At 37.2% G+C, this 20,823-nt stretch overlaps 1 protein-coding gene across 2 annotated transcripts in view; it reads left to right on the top strand.

Annotated features, from left to right (window-relative positions):
* The first annotated feature begins 2,841 nt into the window (after positions 1–2,841).
* Positions 2,842–20,823, top strand: part of runx2a (RUNX family transcription factor 2a) — a 66,589-nt gene continuing 48,607 nt past the window's right edge. For both annotated transcript variants that reach the window (XM_016523916.1, XM_016523917.1), the window contains exon 1: positions 2,842–2,938. In XM_016523916.1, coding sequence (XP_016379402.1) covers positions 2,881–2,938 — 58 coding nt within the window. In that variant the 5' untranslated portion in view covers positions 2,842–2,880. The remainder of the gene's footprint in view (positions 2,939–20,823) is intronic.

Consider the following 20,823-nt stretch of genomic DNA (forward strand, 5'->3'; position numbering starts at 1 on the left):
TGGTTTATCAGCAGCTTTATGTGGGCGGTAATTTAGTGTCAGGAAATGGACAATAAACGGCATTCTATAATGAGCCCCATTATCGTACAAAAGAATGACAATGAATCAATTAAAATTTAAATATGCTTGACGCAATACAAGAGCAGCACAAGGCTTTTGAGCTTAAAGAGAAAATTCACCCAATTACTCTTCTGTTGCCGGTAGTCATTAACTTCTATATTATTTATATTACTTCCACCTTTATATGAAACTTTTGTCATCCTTTACACACCCTAAAGTTGTTCCAAACCCATATGTTGAACACAAAAGAAGATATTTTGAAAAATGTTGCCGGTAGCCATTGACTTCTATAGTATTTTTTCCCATACTATGGAAGTCAATGGCTACCATCAACTGTTTGGTTACCAACATTCTTTAAAACATTTTTAGGTGAACTGTCTCTTTAAATAATGCAGCTACGTGTTTCTGGGTTAAGTTACTAAGCGCAATAAAGCGTTTGTCTGATTAGTCTTGTTCTCAGACGTTTAGGGAGCGAACGGTCTGATCTGCTGTGGGCGAAACATTTCCTGTCATGACCACAGCACATTCACTGAGCTGAGATTCCTTTTTTTTATACACACCGCCATCCCATAATATAAGCAGTCTAGGAGAAACATCAGGAGATCTTTACAGTTTCTGAAGAATATGTGAGTGCAAACTTGCCACCACGATGCTAGGCTTTTATAGATGGTTGCTAGGCTGTTCTGAGTGGTTGTTATGGTGTTCTAAGTGGTTGTTAGGCTGATCTGAGTGGTTGCTAGGTTGTTCTGAGTGGTTGTTAGGATGTTCTAAGTGGCTGCTAGGTTATTCTGAGTGGTTGCTAGGTTGTTCGGAGTGGTTGCTAGGATGTTCTAAGTGGTTGCTAGGTTGTTCTGAGTGGTTGCTAGGTTGTTCTGAGTGGTTCTTAGGATGTTCTAAGTGGCTGCTAGGTTGTTGTGAGTGGTTGCTAGGTTGTTCTAAGTAGTTGCTAGGATGTTCTAAGTGGTTGCTAGGCTGATCTGAGTGGTTGCTAGATTGTTCTGAGTGGTTGCAAGGTTGTTCTGAGTGGTTGCTAGGATGTTCTAAGTGGTTGCTATGGTGTTCTACGTGGTTTCTACGCAGATCTGAGTGGTTGCCAGGGTGTAATGAGTGGTTGCTATTGTTTTCTGAGGGGTTTCTAGGGTGTTCTAAGTGGTTGCTAGGCAGATTTGAGTGGTTGATAGGGTGTTATAAGTGGTTCTTGGGCCTTTCTGAGTGGCTACTATGATGTTCTGAATAGTTACTAGGCTGTTCTAAGTGGTGGCTAGGTTATTCGGAGTGGTTGCTAGGGTGTTCTAAGTGGTTGTTGGGTTTTTCTTAATGGCTACTATGATGTATCTGGTCCTGGATAGTTTCTAGGCTGTTCTGAGTGGTTCCTAATCAGTCCTGAATCAGAATCAGAATCAGAATTAGCTTTATTGCCAGGTATGTTTACACATACGAGGAATTTGTTTTAGTGACAGAAGCTCCACAGTGCAACAGAATGACAGTGACAAGACAGGACATAGATAATAAAAAGAATAATATACAAATATACAAAATAGACAATGTACAAAATACCAAAAACACAATATATAATATAGACAAATATGTATGTAATGGTTGATAAGCTGCCCTAATGTTGCCAGGATGTCTGTTCTGAGTGGTTGCTAGGCTGTTCTGAGTTGCTGTTGTAATGATGTTAGGCTGTTCTGTTCTAAGTTGCTGTTCTAAGGTTGCTAGGCTGTTCTAAGTTGCAGTTCTAATGTTGCTAGGTTGTTCTAAGTTGCTGTTCTAAGGTGCCTACTTACTCCAAATCAAAAGAGTTCACTCTCAACTGATACCCTGCTCTGTGGCTCAGCCCCTCCTTTAACTTAAGTGTTGGTCTAAATCCTAGGAAGTGTAATTTTGATTTTAAAGTCATATGAACACACAAAATTCAGCGCAGCACCTAACATGACCCCGAAACAGGAGAGAGAGAGAGCGCTGCAGAAGCACATGTTTTTTCGTGCTTTCACAAACACCTGAGGGGCGCTCTGACCGCGTGCCAAACTCCAAACCTGTGAGGCGCACAAAACAGACGGATGAATCACGGCCGCTAATGCGCTCGTTAAGCTCGTCGAGAGCCAGACGTGATCCAAGAGCCAACGCAGCGACTGTCATTTCTCAAAGAGCCGATTATGCAACTTACGCGGAGACACACCTGGAGCCTAAACAGCAGAGTTAACCAGCGCAGGAATGAGACCGAGACACGGAGAGGCTGAGAAGGACAGAAACGGAGCTGCCGAAAATCCCAGCCCCTTCCCTTCAGACTGACAGGAGCTGAGGTTGCATCCCGCTGGATGTGAGTAGGAAACGCAGCACCACTGACAAGAGGGCTGAACCCTCTCGGCTGCTCTGATGTCACCGAACACATGACCCAGCCTCTCCAGTAACAGCCCATCAGGAGGGGAAAAAAAGTGTGTTTTAAAGCTTACACGTTTTTGGATTGCGAGAATGTCTCATTCCCCTCACAAACAACCACAGAACCACAAGTGCGGTGCACGAGATTTCCCCAGGACGACAGGAGGGAGCCACTGGGGCGTAAATGGTTAATCAGAGTGGGTCAACCCCAGTCACAGAGACCCAACAAGTCAGTAAGTACGCTCTAACCACACTCGTATATGCCGTCGATATCTGTGCCTCAACGCTCTGGGAAGCATGCGGCCGTGCGCCGGCTGCTTTTGTTTGTTTGCCACTGCTTGCGTTCTGATGCCTTGATATGATTTGTGCTCCCATTTTAGGACTTCAAGGGTCACCACGACCTCCAGAGGAGGAGAGAGCAGAGGAGATCCACGTGTGGCTATGGCGTCTAACAGTCTTTTCAGCTCGGTGACTCCGTGTCAGCAGAACTTTTTCTGGGGTGAGTGCTGTGAAAAATTATTTTCATTTCACTGTGGTTCAGCGGCGGGTCACACAGAAGTCGAGCGGGTCGATAAGCGACGGCGCACGCGCACGGTAAAAGTCGGCGTGTTTGGGTTCGCGTGCGTGCGAGATGCTGACTTGTTTGTGTAAGTTAAAAACGCATATGTGGGACGACAGAGAAAAACCCTTCTGGATGTATAAACATTCACTCTGCTTCAATTTACAGAGCTACATTAGAACAAGATGTGGAAGACTTGCAATAGTGCAGGACTTGCAGTGGTTAATTCTAATTGATAAATGGTTAACGAGGGAGCTTTTATTTATTCTTATGAATGAAAAGCGCTTAAACAAACATGCAAGCTTTTTATTTGCGTTCAGCTTAGCTTAAGCTTTTTCAAACATGCAAAAGGAAACAAAACGGAGCTTTTTAACAAAGTCTTTAGGTCTGACAACCGGGAGTGAAAATTGAGTCCAGCATTATACAGCACACAAAAAAGCCACATGTAAAACACAATCTATGCAAAACCTATTTGAATACCTCAGCTATTCAAAATATACTAACATGTAAAAGTCAAACAAATCTCCATCTTATCACACTGCACGTATGGAAATACAAATACAAAACGTTGTTGACAGAGCGATCACAGATTGTACTTACAGTATTTTCCTCATTAAGTTTCTCATGCCGATGTAATCGGAGGCCCTTCTAGACAAACGTATGGAGGCAGGATATTGAGTCGGAGCCAGGCGGCGTGAGCTACATGGTTTTGTCATCACTGTCGATGCACATCAAAGCGTTCGAGGTGGCGTCTAAAACACGAGGCCGCAAGAGGCGCGTTACACCTCACATGCCACGAAAGCATTAGAATATACCACTTTACGTTATTGCATTCTAACTAATTTAGGAAAACACACACAGTGAGCTTGCATACCTTCGTTACAAACCTTTAAAATCAGGAAACATCCATTTCAAGTGTCTTGCATTGATTTAAAGCACAAACTGGCACTAGACAGCTGTTGTTCTAGCATCAAAATTGATGGCATTTAATTTCTTGATTCCCTATAAAGACAAAAAGCACTTAAACATGCAAACCCTTTAATTTTCCTTTTTATTTGCGTTCAGCTTAGTCTAGGCTTTTTTCAAATATGCAAAAGGAAATAAAATGCCAAATGAAAGGAGATTTTTAACAAAATGCACTGCAGAAGGGGACTATAAAAATTGTTGAGGTCCGACATAACATCCTGTTGTTCTAGCGTTAAAACAGAAAAAACATTTCATTTATTGATTCCCAATAAATTAAAAAGCACTTCAACATGCAAACTCTTTCATTTTTTGTTTTCAGCTTAAGTTTAGGCTTTTTGAAACATGCAAAAGAAAAGAAAATGCCAACTGAACAGAGATTTTTAACAAAATGAAGGGGTCTATAAAAGTTGTTGACGTCCAATATAACATACTGTTGTTTTAGCATCAAAATTGAAAACCCATTCGATATCTAGAAGTAAAAAAAAAAACAATTAAACAAACATGCAAACAGTCAAGAACAGTCAAGGCTTTTTCAAGCATGCGAAAGGAAATAAAATGCCAATTTTTAACAAAATACCCTGAATAAGGGGTCTATAAAGGTTTTTGAGGTCCGCTATCACATGCTTCTGTTTTAGCATCAAAAATCATTTCATTTCTTTATTCTCTAGAAGCTAAAAAGCACTTAAATATGCAAACACTTCAATTTTTCTCTTTATTTGCGTTCATCTTAGTTTAGGCATTTTCAAACATGCAAAAATAAATAAAATGACAATTGAATGGAGCTTTTTTTACTGCCGTAATGGGTTTATAAAATTTTGAGGTACTTAAAAACTTAACCTACTAATCAAATTTCTTGATTCCCTATAAGTTAATAATTCATAATTGCATATTATATTCGGATTGGAATGGGGTTAATAGTTAAACGGGGTTAACAGGGTTCAGGATGAGAATAAACCCTTAACTTAAAGTAGGATACACTAATAATGATGCTTGCACTAAGTGGTGGTCTAGACACTAGAATGCTGAAATGCATCCTACAGTGGTTATTTAGATTCACATTACCCGTCAAAACTCAACGCAGCTCCGAACGTGAGCCTGAAATATGAGAGCGCATTGCAGCAGCACAAACATCTTGTCCCATTTCCCCATTTACACAAACACAAACATTATTAATGACACTCAGACTCCTTCAGGTGACGAACGGCCGTCACATGCAACACTTACAGATGTTAAACAAGCTCTTGGCAAATTTCGTAGAGCGTCACTAATCAATTAGCAGCGTGTTGTTGGGCTCAGAGGTGACATGTGCTTCTCATTTAGAGCCAATGCTGATATCCTGGCCTGGATTGAGCGGCTTCATTCAGCTAATTGATAATCACATCTCTCGTTTACGCTAGAAAAACAACATTAATGGACGAAACGCGACCTGGGTAACCAAACCTCAGAGAGCGAGCAGTCAGAGACGTCCAGCTTATTAAAAAAAAAAAACAAGTTAAATGTTAATGAAATGCAATATCTATAGCCAGGCGGAGTGCTTGTTTTTTAAAATGGGAAATTTAAATCCCCAATTGTTTTATAGTAAAAAATTGAAAGGAATCAGTCGATCTAATAGTATGCATTGAGAGACAAATGAAATGAGAGATGTATGCTCTTTGCTTCTTAGCTGCATTGTTTTATATCATCAAAACTTAATTTGTGAAGGAAAAAAGTTTGCATTTATCTTGGCTTCAACATCAAGGACATCTACGTTTTTATAACGTCGTATTGGCAGCAGAAGTCTTGAAATAATTTACGCCATGTGCGACACGTTAGATCCAAATCACTGCATCTCTCAAACCATGTGCATTTCCTTAACGTGAGTTTGTCACTAACGTGATGTGTGCGATAATCTGTCTCAAAATCTATAATTACCCGTTCACAACCGGACAGCTTCAAGAGACCAAAATCTATGATAAAGGACAGTGTGTCAGGAAAAAAAGACATGAACAACAGAACAAGAAAAGGAAACATAATTAGACAGATTACAGAGTGAATGGTAAGAAAAATGAGCTTTGATTCCTCAGAGGACGAGGTTGTAATGTGATATGAGACACACGGATGCAGAAGTTCATTTCTGCTGGAGCTGCTCAAAGCAAACAGAGAAACCAGAGGAGAACAAATCATAGTTGTGTTCGCTTCTTTACCTCAAAAAGTCCTGATATTTTGTTTTTGTTTTAGGATTTTGAACTTTGCAAAACATTATGGTGTACACTGAAAAATAAATATTTTAAATTCTGCACTATTTCTAGGTGACAAATTGGAGTAAATCTGAACATGTGACTCTAGTTAAGCTTAAAAACATCTCAAATCATGCTGGAGAACATGATCATCAGGTTGTGTTAAATGATGCTATATTGCATTTCCATGCAATCTGAACATTACTTAAAAAGCATTGTCTGGCTCTTTAAAAGAATGCATGATAGGGAATTATCTTAATACTACAAAAATGCATTTGCATTTGAAGTCTAATGAAATTAGGTCATTTAAATTTAATCAAAACCCCATAATCTGCTAGACAGGACACCAAAGACGACATCTCCTGCGCCACACACCATATCCAATGTGCTTCTACATGACAAAGAGGGGCATTGATGTCTCATACAAACTTGGAGGGAGCTTCTTAGAAAATAATCAAACACTTAACCATGGAGTCTCAGTCAGCCAAACATAACATTAAAAGTGGGAAACAATAAATAGTCCCATAACACGAAGAGACCCGACTTCTGTAACGTGGAAACCCAGTCAACAAACCATCAGAGTGGCCACAAACCATCTTTAAATCATAGCCAGCCAACCCAGCGCCTCTGATATATCGCCGTTTGAAGCAGTCGCTGATGGAAATATACATGAAAATACAAAATTCATAGGCAGAGGATTGTGTACGAGGGACGGAGCCAATGGTTGATGTAAGTGTATTTAAAGAGGAGGATTATAGAGCTGGAATCCACACAAACAGCTCCGATAATGAATGGCCCCCCTCATACCACGAGCTTGAGACCATCTCAGCGATGAAAAGGTGGAATAATATAGAGATTTCTGATTTAGAGAACAATACTTTACAAATACATATTTAAAATTATAATAATAAATAAAACTGAGGTGAGAGCACTACTAAAAATGCTTCTGTTTTGCATCTTTTCTAATTTAACACAACACTTTCTTTACAGGGTTTGTTCAGGTTTTATGAAGGTAAATTTAAGACCAAGTAAAGAAAATGTATGGTGTATGTCTCTAAAAGTAAATGTCTTATAATAGCAATGCTTCAAAGTTTGAAAATACAACTTCCAACAGAGTGAGATCATGATTAAAACAAATACAAATCTGCCAATTGCCTCAGAAAAATCTACCTAATTCAAAAGGGCAAACGAGTTTTCATTCCCCATTGACAGATATTTGTTATTGTTTATTTATTCAATTTCTCAGAAAACAAGGCATAATTTCTTCAGTTTGCATCTCCAGTAAATGTATCTTGATTTAAGGATGTTTAGATATTTGCATCGGAAAACAAAACAAAAATATTGAGGATGACATTCATTTTTTTGCATTTGCACTTGGGTGACTATGAATTTAAGACTTTCTGCTCTGATTTAAGACCTTTTTAAGGCCTTCATGTGTGGAATGGCAAATTAAGACCTTTTAAAGAAATTTTTTTAACAATTTACATCAAAAGATGAGCTGATGATCCATATAATCCAGCATGATTTAAGACATTTTGCCAAAAAAAATTAATAAATTCATATGATCAACATCACTAATTTACTTACATTTGAATAATCACCTAGAAATAGCACTTACTCTTTCTTAAATATTTCTTATTTACACTTGTTTAAAATATTTCAAAATGTCCATGTCTAAATAAAAAGCCAGTGGTTTCAGACTTTCAAATTCCATTGTATATATATTTAGCCTGCATATATTTGCTGAATAAGCTTCTTGGCTTTCTTTGGCACAAATTTGATTTTGCGGTCATGCAAAATTCGAGTTTAGCAGGACTAATGCCGGGTTCAGACTAGGGTTGTGACGGTGAGGAAATTTTCCCACCGGTTAATCGACATGTGTCAACACTGGTAATACCGGTATCACCGCAGGGGCGGGGGCGTTCCCTCTTTTCCTCGCTTTCCTTCACTTTTAAATAGCTTGAAAGCACCGTGCGCATTTTACTTTCACTTTTGAATTAGCGGCAGTTCGGCGTCAATTGCTTGAATGCAACAACAAAATACAACGTCAAACTCACTTTAGCGTATATATAAAACATAGAACTTTTATTAACAAAACAAATAAAAATACACCATGCTATAGGGCAAGCTATGCCTAATATAAAATAACAAATAACTTACATAACACAGCGAATTCTGATGCATCACAAAATATCAATCAATAACACCAAAGTGACATTTAACAACAACGTTTGCATCAGAAACACTAATTTGTGTTAAAGGCCTCCTAGGTTTCTTATTTGCTTTCCTGTAGCAATTGGCAAACAGAGGACAAGTACTGCTACAGAAAAACCACACTGTACAAACAGACGACTGACAACCCAAAGCAGCTTTTTCTTTCAAAAAGAAATATTGCTAAATTTATCAGGCAATTCATGCGACCCTGCGGTCGAAGCCTCAGGCGGTTTCAAGGGTCAAATATGAAATGTTCAGATAAGTTGGCTGTTTTGATTGTGCCGTAATGAAGTGATTCCAGCAACTGCATTTAACAAGGCTTTACCTGTTCGCCACAGCCGTATTGATTTAACCTCGACAGGAATGCAGAACTTTCTCAAGCCAGAACATCACTTAAAAATATTTAGAATACGATACGCACAAGGGCTATAAGGGAAAACAGAATGTAAAAATGCCCGGAATGAGACTCAGGAAAACTGGACGCGCTGCACTGGCGTTCCTCCTCAACCTTGGCTTCCTTTTCCAACTGTGGCTCCGCTGCTCACCGCAGGGGAAATGGAGAGTTTTCAAATAGACCCTTGTAATGCTTTATTTCCCCCTAAAAATTTACATTTTTGATATGTAAACAATAAACGAAGAGCTGGGAGACAAACTGTCTGGCTCCGAAAATGCTGGAAAAACACGTATGTGTTCAAAACGCGATTTGTGATTGCAGATTTAAACATTCAAATTCGAGTTAACTGATGTAAACAAGTCCACAAAAGAGCAGAGAAATATTCAAACAACACTAACACCACAGGAGAGCGCGATGGCGAAAAACGGGGCTGAAATGATGTCATGTGCCTGCCAATCAACACACCCGTGCTCTCATGCCAGCGAACGCGTCAGGGCTAATTACGGAAGCCGGCACGTGAGTGTGAGCAGCGTGCAGAACGCACATGGAAATCTAAACATTAGCTTTAAAGGACAAAATAGCCCTCTCTAACTGGCACGGTAATCTGAGCACAGCAATCACTCGCTACAGAACCCCACGCACACACCTGAGCGTATCGGATATCCGCTCGGGGAGCCACGCAGCGTCTCTTTACATGCCAGGTTTGATTCTATAGTATCCGGTTCTCGTCTTCGGTTACAAGTGTTTTGAAACCACAAAAGAAACACTTTGTCATCTCACAGATTTTAAAGGTCTTTAGGCCACGTCCACTGCACTTACGGATATTACTCAGGGTTTCTGCAGGTAAATTTAAGATCTGTTTAAGACCAAGTAAAGAAAATTCAAGGAATAAATTGAAGAGAACACAAAATGTTCTCTTAAAGTTAATGTCTAGGGAGTAGACAATGAGTTGTATTAGAAAATACCTAAAAAAAAAAATGATGTTCTTCCTCAGTATTTCTGTCATATTTTCCAGTGCAAATGTCTAAATATTCTTAAATCAAGATACATTTACTTGAAAGCAAAATTACTTAAGTTTTCATTCCCCACTGACAGATGTTTGCTCTTGTATTGAGCATAGATTTACTTAATTTTGAAAAATCTTAATTTTAAATTTGCATCTCAAGTTAATGTATCTTGATTTAACAATATTTACATATATGCATTGGAAAACAAAAACAGTGCATGCAACACTTAATGCCAATATTTAATGAATTTATTAATGAACTTTTTACTCTGATTTAAGCTTTTTAAATTGTGTAAGATTGAATGAAAACTATTTAAGACCTTTTGAAGACCTGCAGACTGTGGCACATCTTGAGAAGAATTGGGAATTCAACCATAAAATCTTGCGATGCTTCTAGGAAGAAAAGCCCAGAATTCCTGCCAATCCATGTGAATCTTGCATTTTAAAATAAACATGGAACACTGAAATCTCTGGACCCTCAAGATATACAGAGTTTCTTATTTTCTCAGTAAACTTTATTACTTATAATCTGTAGAAAATAAGAACACACCAACCAGAACATAATCGCCATGCGTCATCAGAACTAAATCATTCATGTGGGTTAATCAAGTGCTTCTCAAATGGTTTGGCTTCAGGACCCAGATTTTACATTGGAAACCAAGCACTGACGACAATTTAAAGTTTATCCTACAAAAATCAAAGACAAATGTTATTAATATTAATACTGACTTCATGTGCCTTTATTATGCAAACATGGCTGAATACTGAAATTGAACATTTTGTAAATGCATAAACAACAGCAGAAATGATTTACATTTACATTATGTTCTATTAGCATACAATCAAATTTGCACCAAAAAAGGTAGAGCAACATCAAAATAAGCCGATTTATGCACACTTATATGGTTAGCTGCATTAGATTATTTGCATTCCGCACTGTTTTTCCCCGCAAACAGGCCCGAGATCCACCAAGTTAACGAATGCATGGCACGCGGCCTAAATGAAATCAATTAGCGATTATCAGCGTGCTGCAAATGGGCCGAGAACGATTTTTGGAGAAGCTGAGACGCCAAACGGGAGGCACGTTAAAGCTCAGAGGAGAAAAACAGTCATTAAGAATTAACCCCACAACCGAGTGCGTTGTCAACAACACTGTTTTTCTGATTGGAACGGCTGTTGACTCATCCTCTGACGGCATTCGGCAGGCTGCTATAGTTACTCAACTAGACATCACGGCTCCTGTTTCATTGTCTTGTGTGTTGAGCTTTCCGTGGACAAAGACAACAATTGACGTTCTCACAGCTTATTAATAAACATGATCGCAATGAGGGTAAATGGTGCTACAATTAATGCGAGAGGAAACGTGTAAATGCACAAACAATTCTCGGCTAAGGTAATTTGAAGATGCTTAAATATTGATGGGCGTCGAGTGAAGAGTTTCTCCGTTTATATCAAAACAAGGTTGGAGTCTCGTCCTAGTTCGAATGCATCGTAAATCAATTCAAAAGTTCTTTCTATAGAAAGCATGCAGATCCTCAATGTATGCTTTTAATAAGAAGGTTCCAAAACATTCTTCTCTGATTTTTGTTTTGCGCACATCAAGCCATCGATCATTACCGCTCCAGCAGTCCGGCATTCGTAAAACCTCAAGCGAGAAGAACACAGAGCATCTATAGCACCTACTTATTCTGTTTCGACTTCAAAACGCGAGCTTCATACGCTCAGGAATCTCTCTATTGTTCTGAGCCTTTTCCCAGAAGTATTGCGAGATGCAATGGGCGAGACTGCAGTTGGCTTACTGGCATTGTTTTGTAGGGAGTTCATTATGAAGTAAATAAAGGCTTCCAGAGCATATTGTTCTTTAATTTACTGCTGTCAGCTGCTAGGAAGGACACAAAGAGCGTTAAAAATATGCACCATCAGGCCAAGGAGTCAAATATAATCAGTCTTGTTTGTTGATATTACCTTCATGTTACAGGTACTATTTGAACTGAAGAATCAGAACAAATTCACCGGCTCTGTTCCAAAACAATCGAGCTGCCTACACAGGCAGCAGTTTAAGACATCCTAGATAGGCATCACTGTTATTAGGATGCCTGTTTATTGTTTTTCTCTATGAAGGCTGAAAAAAGTAAAAAAATAAATAAATAAAAAAAATGGATTATAAATTTGAATATATTTTAAAATATAATTTATTCCTGTGATTTTTGATTAAAAGTTGAAAAAAAACAGCATTTACTTGAAATATACAACCTTTTGTAACATTATAAATGTCTTTACTAATTTTTGGTCAATTTAATGCATCCTTGCTGAGTAAAATTTAAAAAAACATTTAAAAAAATCTTAATAACCTCAAACTTTTGAAAGGTAGAGAATACTTTGAATTCATTCAATACCAAAACGTGTCAAATTGTCCAATTGAATTAAAAAATTTATTATTTTGCTAAATATTTGTGTGTGCCACATTTTTAACTCTTAGAGTATCATGCCATTAGCTTAGCAACATGTTAACGCCAAACTTGAATCTCTAGTGTGCTTTGCATACTGAAGTACACTAGAGTTGCTTCCTACAGTATGAAGAATGTTCTAAATCGCTCACTTAAAATATTCCATTTCAGTTAGAATGTAGGCTCACTAGGCTTTAGAACAGAGCATATGATGGCAAAAGTAACTGCAGACATTTCCTGTAAAAATGACAGAAAAGCCATCTCTATATGACTACACGGTCATTCCACGTCCAGTACGATCAGATCAGAACAGCAACAGTTAACGCGTCTTTCAGAAAGAGGCTCTGTGCAGAAACACTAGAGTTAAACTGTGGTAAACGAATACTCAATAGTGATGAGAGGTTCTTTTCAGTCCCCAAATTACAGTTGGGTTAACCAGAGAGTCTGTGTGCCAGCTCATTACTGATGTTTGCTTCCAATGCGACTCGTCTCCATCCAAGTTTACGAAAACATTCGAGGGGCCTTGAAAGCAAAGGGGGTTTTATACAGGCTGTAGCCCAGGAGACAGAAGCCCGAATTAGACAAATGCCTACAGGTTGCTAGTCAACGGCCCTAGGTTTCACCCAGGTCCTGTAGCAGATCGCTGTAAATGCGGTTAGACGTCTGAAAGCAATGCTGCAAGACAACCGGGGGCTGTCCCGCCTGGGAATGCCACTCGACGCTTCCCGACAACTCTGAATCTTAATGCCGTATTTAATTACAGTAAGTGGCTGACGTTCACCTAATTGTTGGGAGTAAATTAAAGTGCTACATTCACTCAGTCTCATTACGTTCCCACAAAGACACATAAATGGCTTTTCCATCAGCAACTTTTTCCTGAATATAAAATATGATTGTGTTTTGCTCCCAGATATTATATGACCCTTTCAGTGAAGATTTATTTCACAATGGCCATTACATAAATGAAAGAACATTGTGGGAAAAAATCCTGCTGCAAACTCAAAAATAAAAAGGAGAGAAAGTCAGCCATGTTAGTATCAGCTCATGTCATGGTACACATGGCAATAGTGTGGTGGTACTTTGTAAGTATTTCAGAGTATAAAGTATCTAATATACTCTAAGAAACTTCAGACAATACCATAGCATTAGCATGGTACATGTTCAAAAAATATGGTATTTATACCTTTAAACAATCTGCTATACACACTACTATTCAAAAGTTTGGGGTCGGTACAACTTTTTAAAATTCTTCTAAAAATAAAATTTTTTTTTTTTAGTCTCTTATGCTCAACATTAATATTGTGAAATACTATTACCATTTTAAAAAGCTGTTTTATATTTTAATATCTCATAAAATGAAATGTATTCATGTGATGCATCATTCCTCCATTCTTCAGTGTCACAAGATCCTTCAGAAATCATTCTAATACGCTGATTTGCTGCTCAAGGAACACTTGACATTATAAATGCCTTTACTGTCACTTTTGAACAATTTAATGCATCCTTGCTGAATAAAAGTATTATTTTCGTTAAAAAAAAAACAGGCTTTCGAATGGTAGTGTAAACGGTTTTGCTGTTGTCAACCGTATTGACTTCTGAAACACAATATTAACTTGCTAACCATTAAGTAAACAAGCAAAACATGTCAGAAATAACACCAGCACTGCACACACTGGAAGTGACAGCAGTTTGTGCATGTATGTGAGTTTATACAATGGCAAAAAAGCAATTACACAGCCTGTCATAATAAAGGGACTGACATTACAAACAGCTCATGGCGTAATTACAGATAGTAAGGCAAAAACACAAAATACGTCACATTTAATTAGCAATACGTCTCTCAAAAACAGCGTATAGACATGCAATGGGTTTTAGAGGCATTAAAAATCTCACTTATGCATTTACGTCATTAGTTCTACATTGTAAAAAAAATTATTGTCAAATGAATGGTTGTAAAACGACAGTCGGGAAATTTCCCTCAATGCAGCCCAAGCAGTATAAAAGCCACCGTTTGCCATTTCCATATTTCAACAATGCATTTCAGATCTAGGAGCTTTTTCTAGCTCATACTGTAGCGTTCTTGAAACTGCAGTATGAAAGAAAAACCAGACAGGACTTGCAAGCCACAAAAATGCTGGTGTGGGTTTTCTTGGTGTACAGTAGTACTAACACCGTGGCATAAATAATTGCGGCAAAATAAAATAGGTGACAACTTCAGGTATTTTTAAACATTCTTGCCAACATGCTAATAGCGACTGAAACTTCTGATGCCACAAAAATGCAATTTTAAATCACTTCAGCAGAAGAATTTCATGCAGTTGTCAGTGATGAACCCTGGAGTTCACAGAGGACTCGCTTAAAAACCCACTTTGATCAGGTTGCAACCACAGGCCATGATACACTTGAAGTCGGCAGCAGTTAAAGGGAAGCAGTCGGAGCGCATCGCCTTGCGCCGTGATAAAACCCACATTGAATATGAGCTCAGACTGAAGCATCGCAGCGGAGATAGACAAATCTGTCCTAAATGAATCCCACCAGTAGCATATGATTTGTTTTTGGCTTAACACTTGACATTATAAATGCCTTTACTGTCACTTTTGAACAATTTATTGCATCCTTGCTGAATAAAAGTATTATTTTCGTTAAAAAACAAAACAGGCTTTCGAATGGTAGTGTAAACGGTTTTGCTGTTGTCAACCGTATTGACTTCTGAAACACAATATTAACTTGCTAACCATTAAGTAAACAAGCAAAACATGTCAGAAATAACACCAGCACTGCACACACTGGAAGTGACAGCAGTTTGTGCATGTATGTGAGTTTATACAATGGCAAAAAAGCAATTACACAGCCTGTCATAATAAAGGGACTGACATTACAAACAGCTCATGGCGTAATTACAGATAGTAAGGCAAAAACACAAAATACGTCACATTTAATTAGCAATACGTCTCTCAAAAACAGCGTATAGACATGCAATGGGTTTTAGAGGCATTAAAAATCTCACTTATGCATTTACGTCATTAGTTCTACATTGTAAAAAAAATTATTGTCAAATGAATGGTTGTAAAACGACAGTCGGGAAATTTCCCTCAATGCAGCCCAAGCAGTATAAAAGCCACCGTTTGCCATTTCCATATTTCAACAATGCATTTCAGATCTAGGAGCTTTTTCTAGCTCATACTGTAGCGTTCTTGAAACTGCAGTATGAAAGAAAAACCAGACAGGACTTGCAAGCCACAAAAATGCTGGTGTGGGTTTTCTCGGTGTACAGTAGTACTAACACCGTGGCATAAATAATTGCGGCAAAATAAAATAGGTGACAACTTCAGGTATTTTTAAACATTCTTGCCAACATGCTAATAGCGACTGAAACTTCTGATGCCACAAAAATGCAATTTTAAATCACTTCAGCAGAAGAATTTCATGCAGTTGTCAGTGATGAACCCTGGAGTTCACAGAGGACTCGCTTAAAAACCCACTTTGATCAGGTTGCAACCACAGGCCATGATACACTTGAAGTCGGCAGCAGTTAAAGGGAAGCAGTCGGAGCGCATCGCCTTGCGCCGTGATAAAACCCACATTGAATATGAGCTCAGACCGAAGCATCGCAGCGGAGATAGACAAATCTGTCCCGAACGAATCCCACCAGTAGCGTTGGTTGGTACATTGGTTTTTTGCTTGTTTGTTTAATTTGCCATTTGCGTTTATTTGTTTGATTGAAGCTGACAGTGAATTAGCATTTGACGGCGATTGATCGCAGCGCACAAAGTAAACATGCTATAAATAAAGTGTATCTCTAAATATCCAGTGGGAAATATTGAAGGGTGCGACTTTATCCACTGGAATTCGATTGTTTAATATTATTTTTTCCCCACCCACACTTTATAATAAACGTAATAATGAAGTTTTAGTCTACTTTTCAGATTCTAGACGTGTGAAGCTCAGCTCTGGGGTTTGGTGTCTGATCCTCTCTTGTTTTCTGGCTACAAAATCATCCATCATTGCAGACACTGCTTACCTTAGTGAAGTACAATAAATGTGTTTTAATTGGCCGGGGCTTTCAGAGAGGAGGATGAAGGCTGGTCAAATCCACAGAGAGGCGAATAGCAGGACGTTGGCCATATTAAACCGTCTGTATTATCTTTAGCACCTTATGCATGTATCATGGAAACCCCTGCCCAAAGTAAGCACTCTTTCCAACACGACTGAACGATTGGAAGCATATTAAAAAATGAATTTCATCATAATACGCTTCAGACCACATGTAGAAGTCTTTTGCTGTCAAATAGCAAATTAGCAACATGTCAGTGCACTGAAAACACCTGTGGTCATGGTTGTTTTTGTAACGAGATGGTTTTACAAAAACAATCCCAGCGAAGGTGTAATTTAGCGTGCACCGCTGTAGACATCACCTTTACCTGACCACACTATAATCATGGTCAAGTTGTCATTTCAAAAAGATCTGCTCATAAAATGACAGAGGATGACAAAACAACAGTTAAATGTGTTCATAACAGACCGTCAAGGAAAGTATTGGCAAAGATATTTAAACTACAATATTATTAATATTAGCCGATTAAGTGATATTTTGTTTTTAACACTTCCAAAATCAAAAGCTTTGCTAAATGATAATGCACTTTTTTTTTCATATGTTCATTCAAATTTGCAATTCTGTGTACACCGTATTAAAAAAAAAAAAAAAAAATTTTTTTTTTTAATGTTAAAACAAGGAATTTTGAAGTATGTTTTACAAAACACTACTTAAGTTTGTCTGTCTTTGTAATTGATTGTGAAATTTACTAGGAATTTCTGAGTCAAAACTTTTTCCAGTATAGTGACAGACAGTGCATTTGGTTAGGCTAATTATCTTTAAAAATTACTCTGCCAAGTGGTTAAGTGATAATTTGCTGTTTTAACCCTTCCAAAATCAAATGCTTTGCCAACTGATAATGCCTTTTTTTCTCTTTTTATATGTTCATTTAAATTTGCAAAATTAATTTGCAAAATGTGCAACCTCATATTGCTCTGATTAACAGTAATGAGAATGCAATTTTCTGCATTATAGTAATAATAAAATTCAGGATGAAAATGTGCTTAATTGTCATTAGGTGACAGACTGTCAAGGAATGTACTGGCAAGGCTAATTAATCACAAATGCTATCTTATGAGCCAATAAAGATGTTAATTAATAGATACTTTGCTATTTTAACATACAAAATAGAAATCAAATCAAACTCCTTGCCAACTGATAATGCACTCGTTTTTTTTTTTCATTTAAGTTTGCAATTAAAATGTGCAGCCCCACATTGGTCTGCCACTATTAAAAATGACTCTGATAAAATGAAAAAGCAGAAAAATGCCTTGAGAGAGACATATTTAGCTGATTAAGAAAGCTAAATGGTAATTTTAAGAGGCAAGATAACATTTCTCATTTTCATTTAGTTTAACTTGATAGTTTTAAAATAACTAATTAAAACTGAAATAAAAAAAAATAAAAAATAAAATTAGATGAAAATGTGCTTAATTGCCATAAAAGTGACAGACTGTCAAGTAAAGTATTGGCAAGGCCAATTAATCTACAATATTATCTTGCGAGCCAACAAAAATAAAGTGATATTTTGCTACTTTAACACTTCCAATGCACTTTTTTGTTTTTATATGTTCATTTAAATGTGCGATTCTGTGTACTTTATTAAAATGCTTTAAGTAAATTTCAGCACAATAATATCACCCATCCTGCTCTTTAGACATCAGGATCTGCCACTGAAAACCCCATACTGGTCTGCCACTATTAAAAACGACTCTGTTAAGATGAAAAGGCAGAAAAATGCCTCGGGAGAGACGTATTTAGCTGATTAAGAAAGTTAAACGGTAGCCTCGTTTTAATTTTAAGAGGCACACACTACGCTTCTAATGCTCCTCTCGTTGAACCACAAAACTTCCTACCATTTATAAGTACAAGTGATCTCAATTAGAGACCTCCGTGAAGGCACGGGCGGCAGACAGTCACGGCAAGAGGCGGCAGAGGAAACTGCCTTTACATTTTCCTCCTTCACTTTTCCAGACAGCCGGCGTGCCCAGAGCAGACAGCGTCAAAAACAGAGAGTCTGTTTTACAGTATGCATTCACAGATGCCCGGCTGAAACCTCCCCCCCCCCTTCTTCATCTGCGATTTTTACACTTCAATTTCAGCTGCAAGTCACAAAAGCACGTCACTGACAACAACCATGCAGTGTGACACAGATGAATGCAACAAATTGTTAAGACGCTGGAATATAATATCTCCATATCATCACTCAGCGCAGCGCCTGCCAAAGGAGGAAGAAAATCTTTGCAATTGGAGGCCATTTAGTCTCCATCAAAAATGCCTTTGACTGCAAGCTATAATTAAATGTCTTTCAAAAATATAAGACTGCAATCCGGAGCCCTTTGTGGAGTCGCAGGGTCGTGTGATTTTTTTTTTTCAACCAAAGAAAGTATAAAACGACATGAGTGTGTGCAGTTGAAGACGTGACATTCAACAGGCACGGAGCATTTCGTATTTAAGGCTCGAAACAACAACAACAACAACAAAATGAATCGGCCGACGGCAGATAGAAGAGACATCCCATTATTTTAGGCTGCTGTACAGGCTAAATAAGCTGTTAAAACCCAGAGATATTTCTTACAGTAATATTTTTCATCTTGGCTGGGATGATTTCATTACAGGATCTAAGTTTGTGTAAGAAAAGCAGCCAAAATTAACAAACAGAAATCTGTCAAGAAATATCATATTTCACAGCAAAATCAAAATACAATTATATTTTGCATGAAGAAAATTAAGCTTGTTTGTACTTGTTTTGTACTGAATATATTCTACGCAGATTTTTATTTATACATTTTTATTATAATGTTAAAAAAATATATTATTTTATTTAATAATTGTGGACCAGTATTATTATAGTTAAAAAGAACAAAAACCATAAAAAACATTGTTACATCATGTTACTTGAAATAAAATAAACATTAAATTAAATGAAATTAAAACAGCTAGTTTCCAAGCCAACGTTTCTCATTTTCATCTAGTTTAACTAAATGAGACTAAAATAACTGAAATAAAACAATAAAACAAATTATATTGACATTTAAAAAAATAATAATAATAATTACAATAAAATTGCAAAAAACTGCTATAACTAAAATTAAAATAAAAAACAAAATATAAAAATAAAAACTAATTCAAAATATTAATAAAAAACTATAATAGTATCTCAATGATATGTCTGCATTATAATAATGATAATGCAATTTTCTGCATTATAGTAATAGGAATATTTGGGATGAAAATGTGATTGTCATAAAAAGTAATGTCACAATGCAAAAAAAAGTCCAAAAAATGACCTGTGTTTTATTTATGCAAAACATAAGTTCATAAATACTCTGTTGACCAGCTATTGTCTCCGGTTTTGACTAGAGGAGCGACCTTTATGCCTCCATTTCTACAGGCTAAACAAAAAGGGGAGGCTTTTTAATTTTTCTACAAAAGCTGGCGTGTATTTCAGTATCATCGCCCCACACGAGGTAAACACGCAGGAAAACAGTGTTGTTGTGATTTGCATTAGTTTGAAGGTCTCTTCAGGTGGGATTCAAAGCAGAACGACAGGATGAATTTCACTGTGTTCTTTCCTAAAGAACATCTCTCACTAGGTCAAACCGCAAACGCTCAGTTGAAGGGAAGTCAATGGATCGGCATGTAAATGTACTTTATGACTCCTTTGTGCTTTCGGTGAAGCAGATTTGTAGAGCTGGGCGCTCACTTTATAGACTGAGCTTAATATTATTCATTCCAAGATCAACTACTCTTAACGGTTTTGACGGAAAAACAGGGTTTCGGACGAAAATACGGTCGTGTGCCGAAGTACATCAACAGAACCGCAATCACTGACGCGCTTTCTAGTGTGCAATCACTCCTTATTTCTGCCGAATGAAATAATAAGCATTAATTGCTACTTTAGCAAACTATAAAGTGGTCTCCTGCTGATGATGGCAAATCCAGACCTGCATCGCCGGCGCTTCAGAAAATGATTAATGCTGCATAAAGGTTCATAGCAATAATTTGAGTAGGGCCCTATAAAATCCTTTTTACCACAAAATTCTCTTTTTTTATTTTTTTTCTGGATTCCACTTTTTCTGTTCCATTCCTGGACTACATTTTAATGGTTAAAATAAATAAATTTTAATATTCAAAAAGCATGTCTTGAAATAATAATGAAATAATGAAATAATAACATCAATTTAACTTTTTTTTTTTATTAGAACAAACATTTTTGGGGCCCTATGAAGTATGTTCATTTTATTTTCATTTTAATTAAATTTTTTTATTTTGTTCTTTAAATTATTATTATTTATTTTTTTTTTACTTTTTTAATTTTTCCCAAATTCCATTTTTTTCAGATTCCTTTTTTCTGTTCCATTTCTGGACTACATTTTAATTATTAAATTAAACTTTAGTAATGAAATCATGAAACTTATCCAAATTAACAAGTTTGAACAAAAATGACATTTTTGGGCCCTATGAAATATTTTATATTTCTCCACAA

This window comes from Sinocyclocheilus rhinocerous, unplaced genomic scaffold, assembly GCF_001515625.1.
Source record: "Sinocyclocheilus rhinocerous isolate Xijiao unplaced genomic scaffold, SAMN03320098_v1.1 scaffold1144, whole genome shotgun sequence".
NCBI lineage: Eukaryota > Metazoa > Chordata > Actinopteri > Cypriniformes > Cyprinidae > Sinocyclocheilus > Sinocyclocheilus rhinocerous.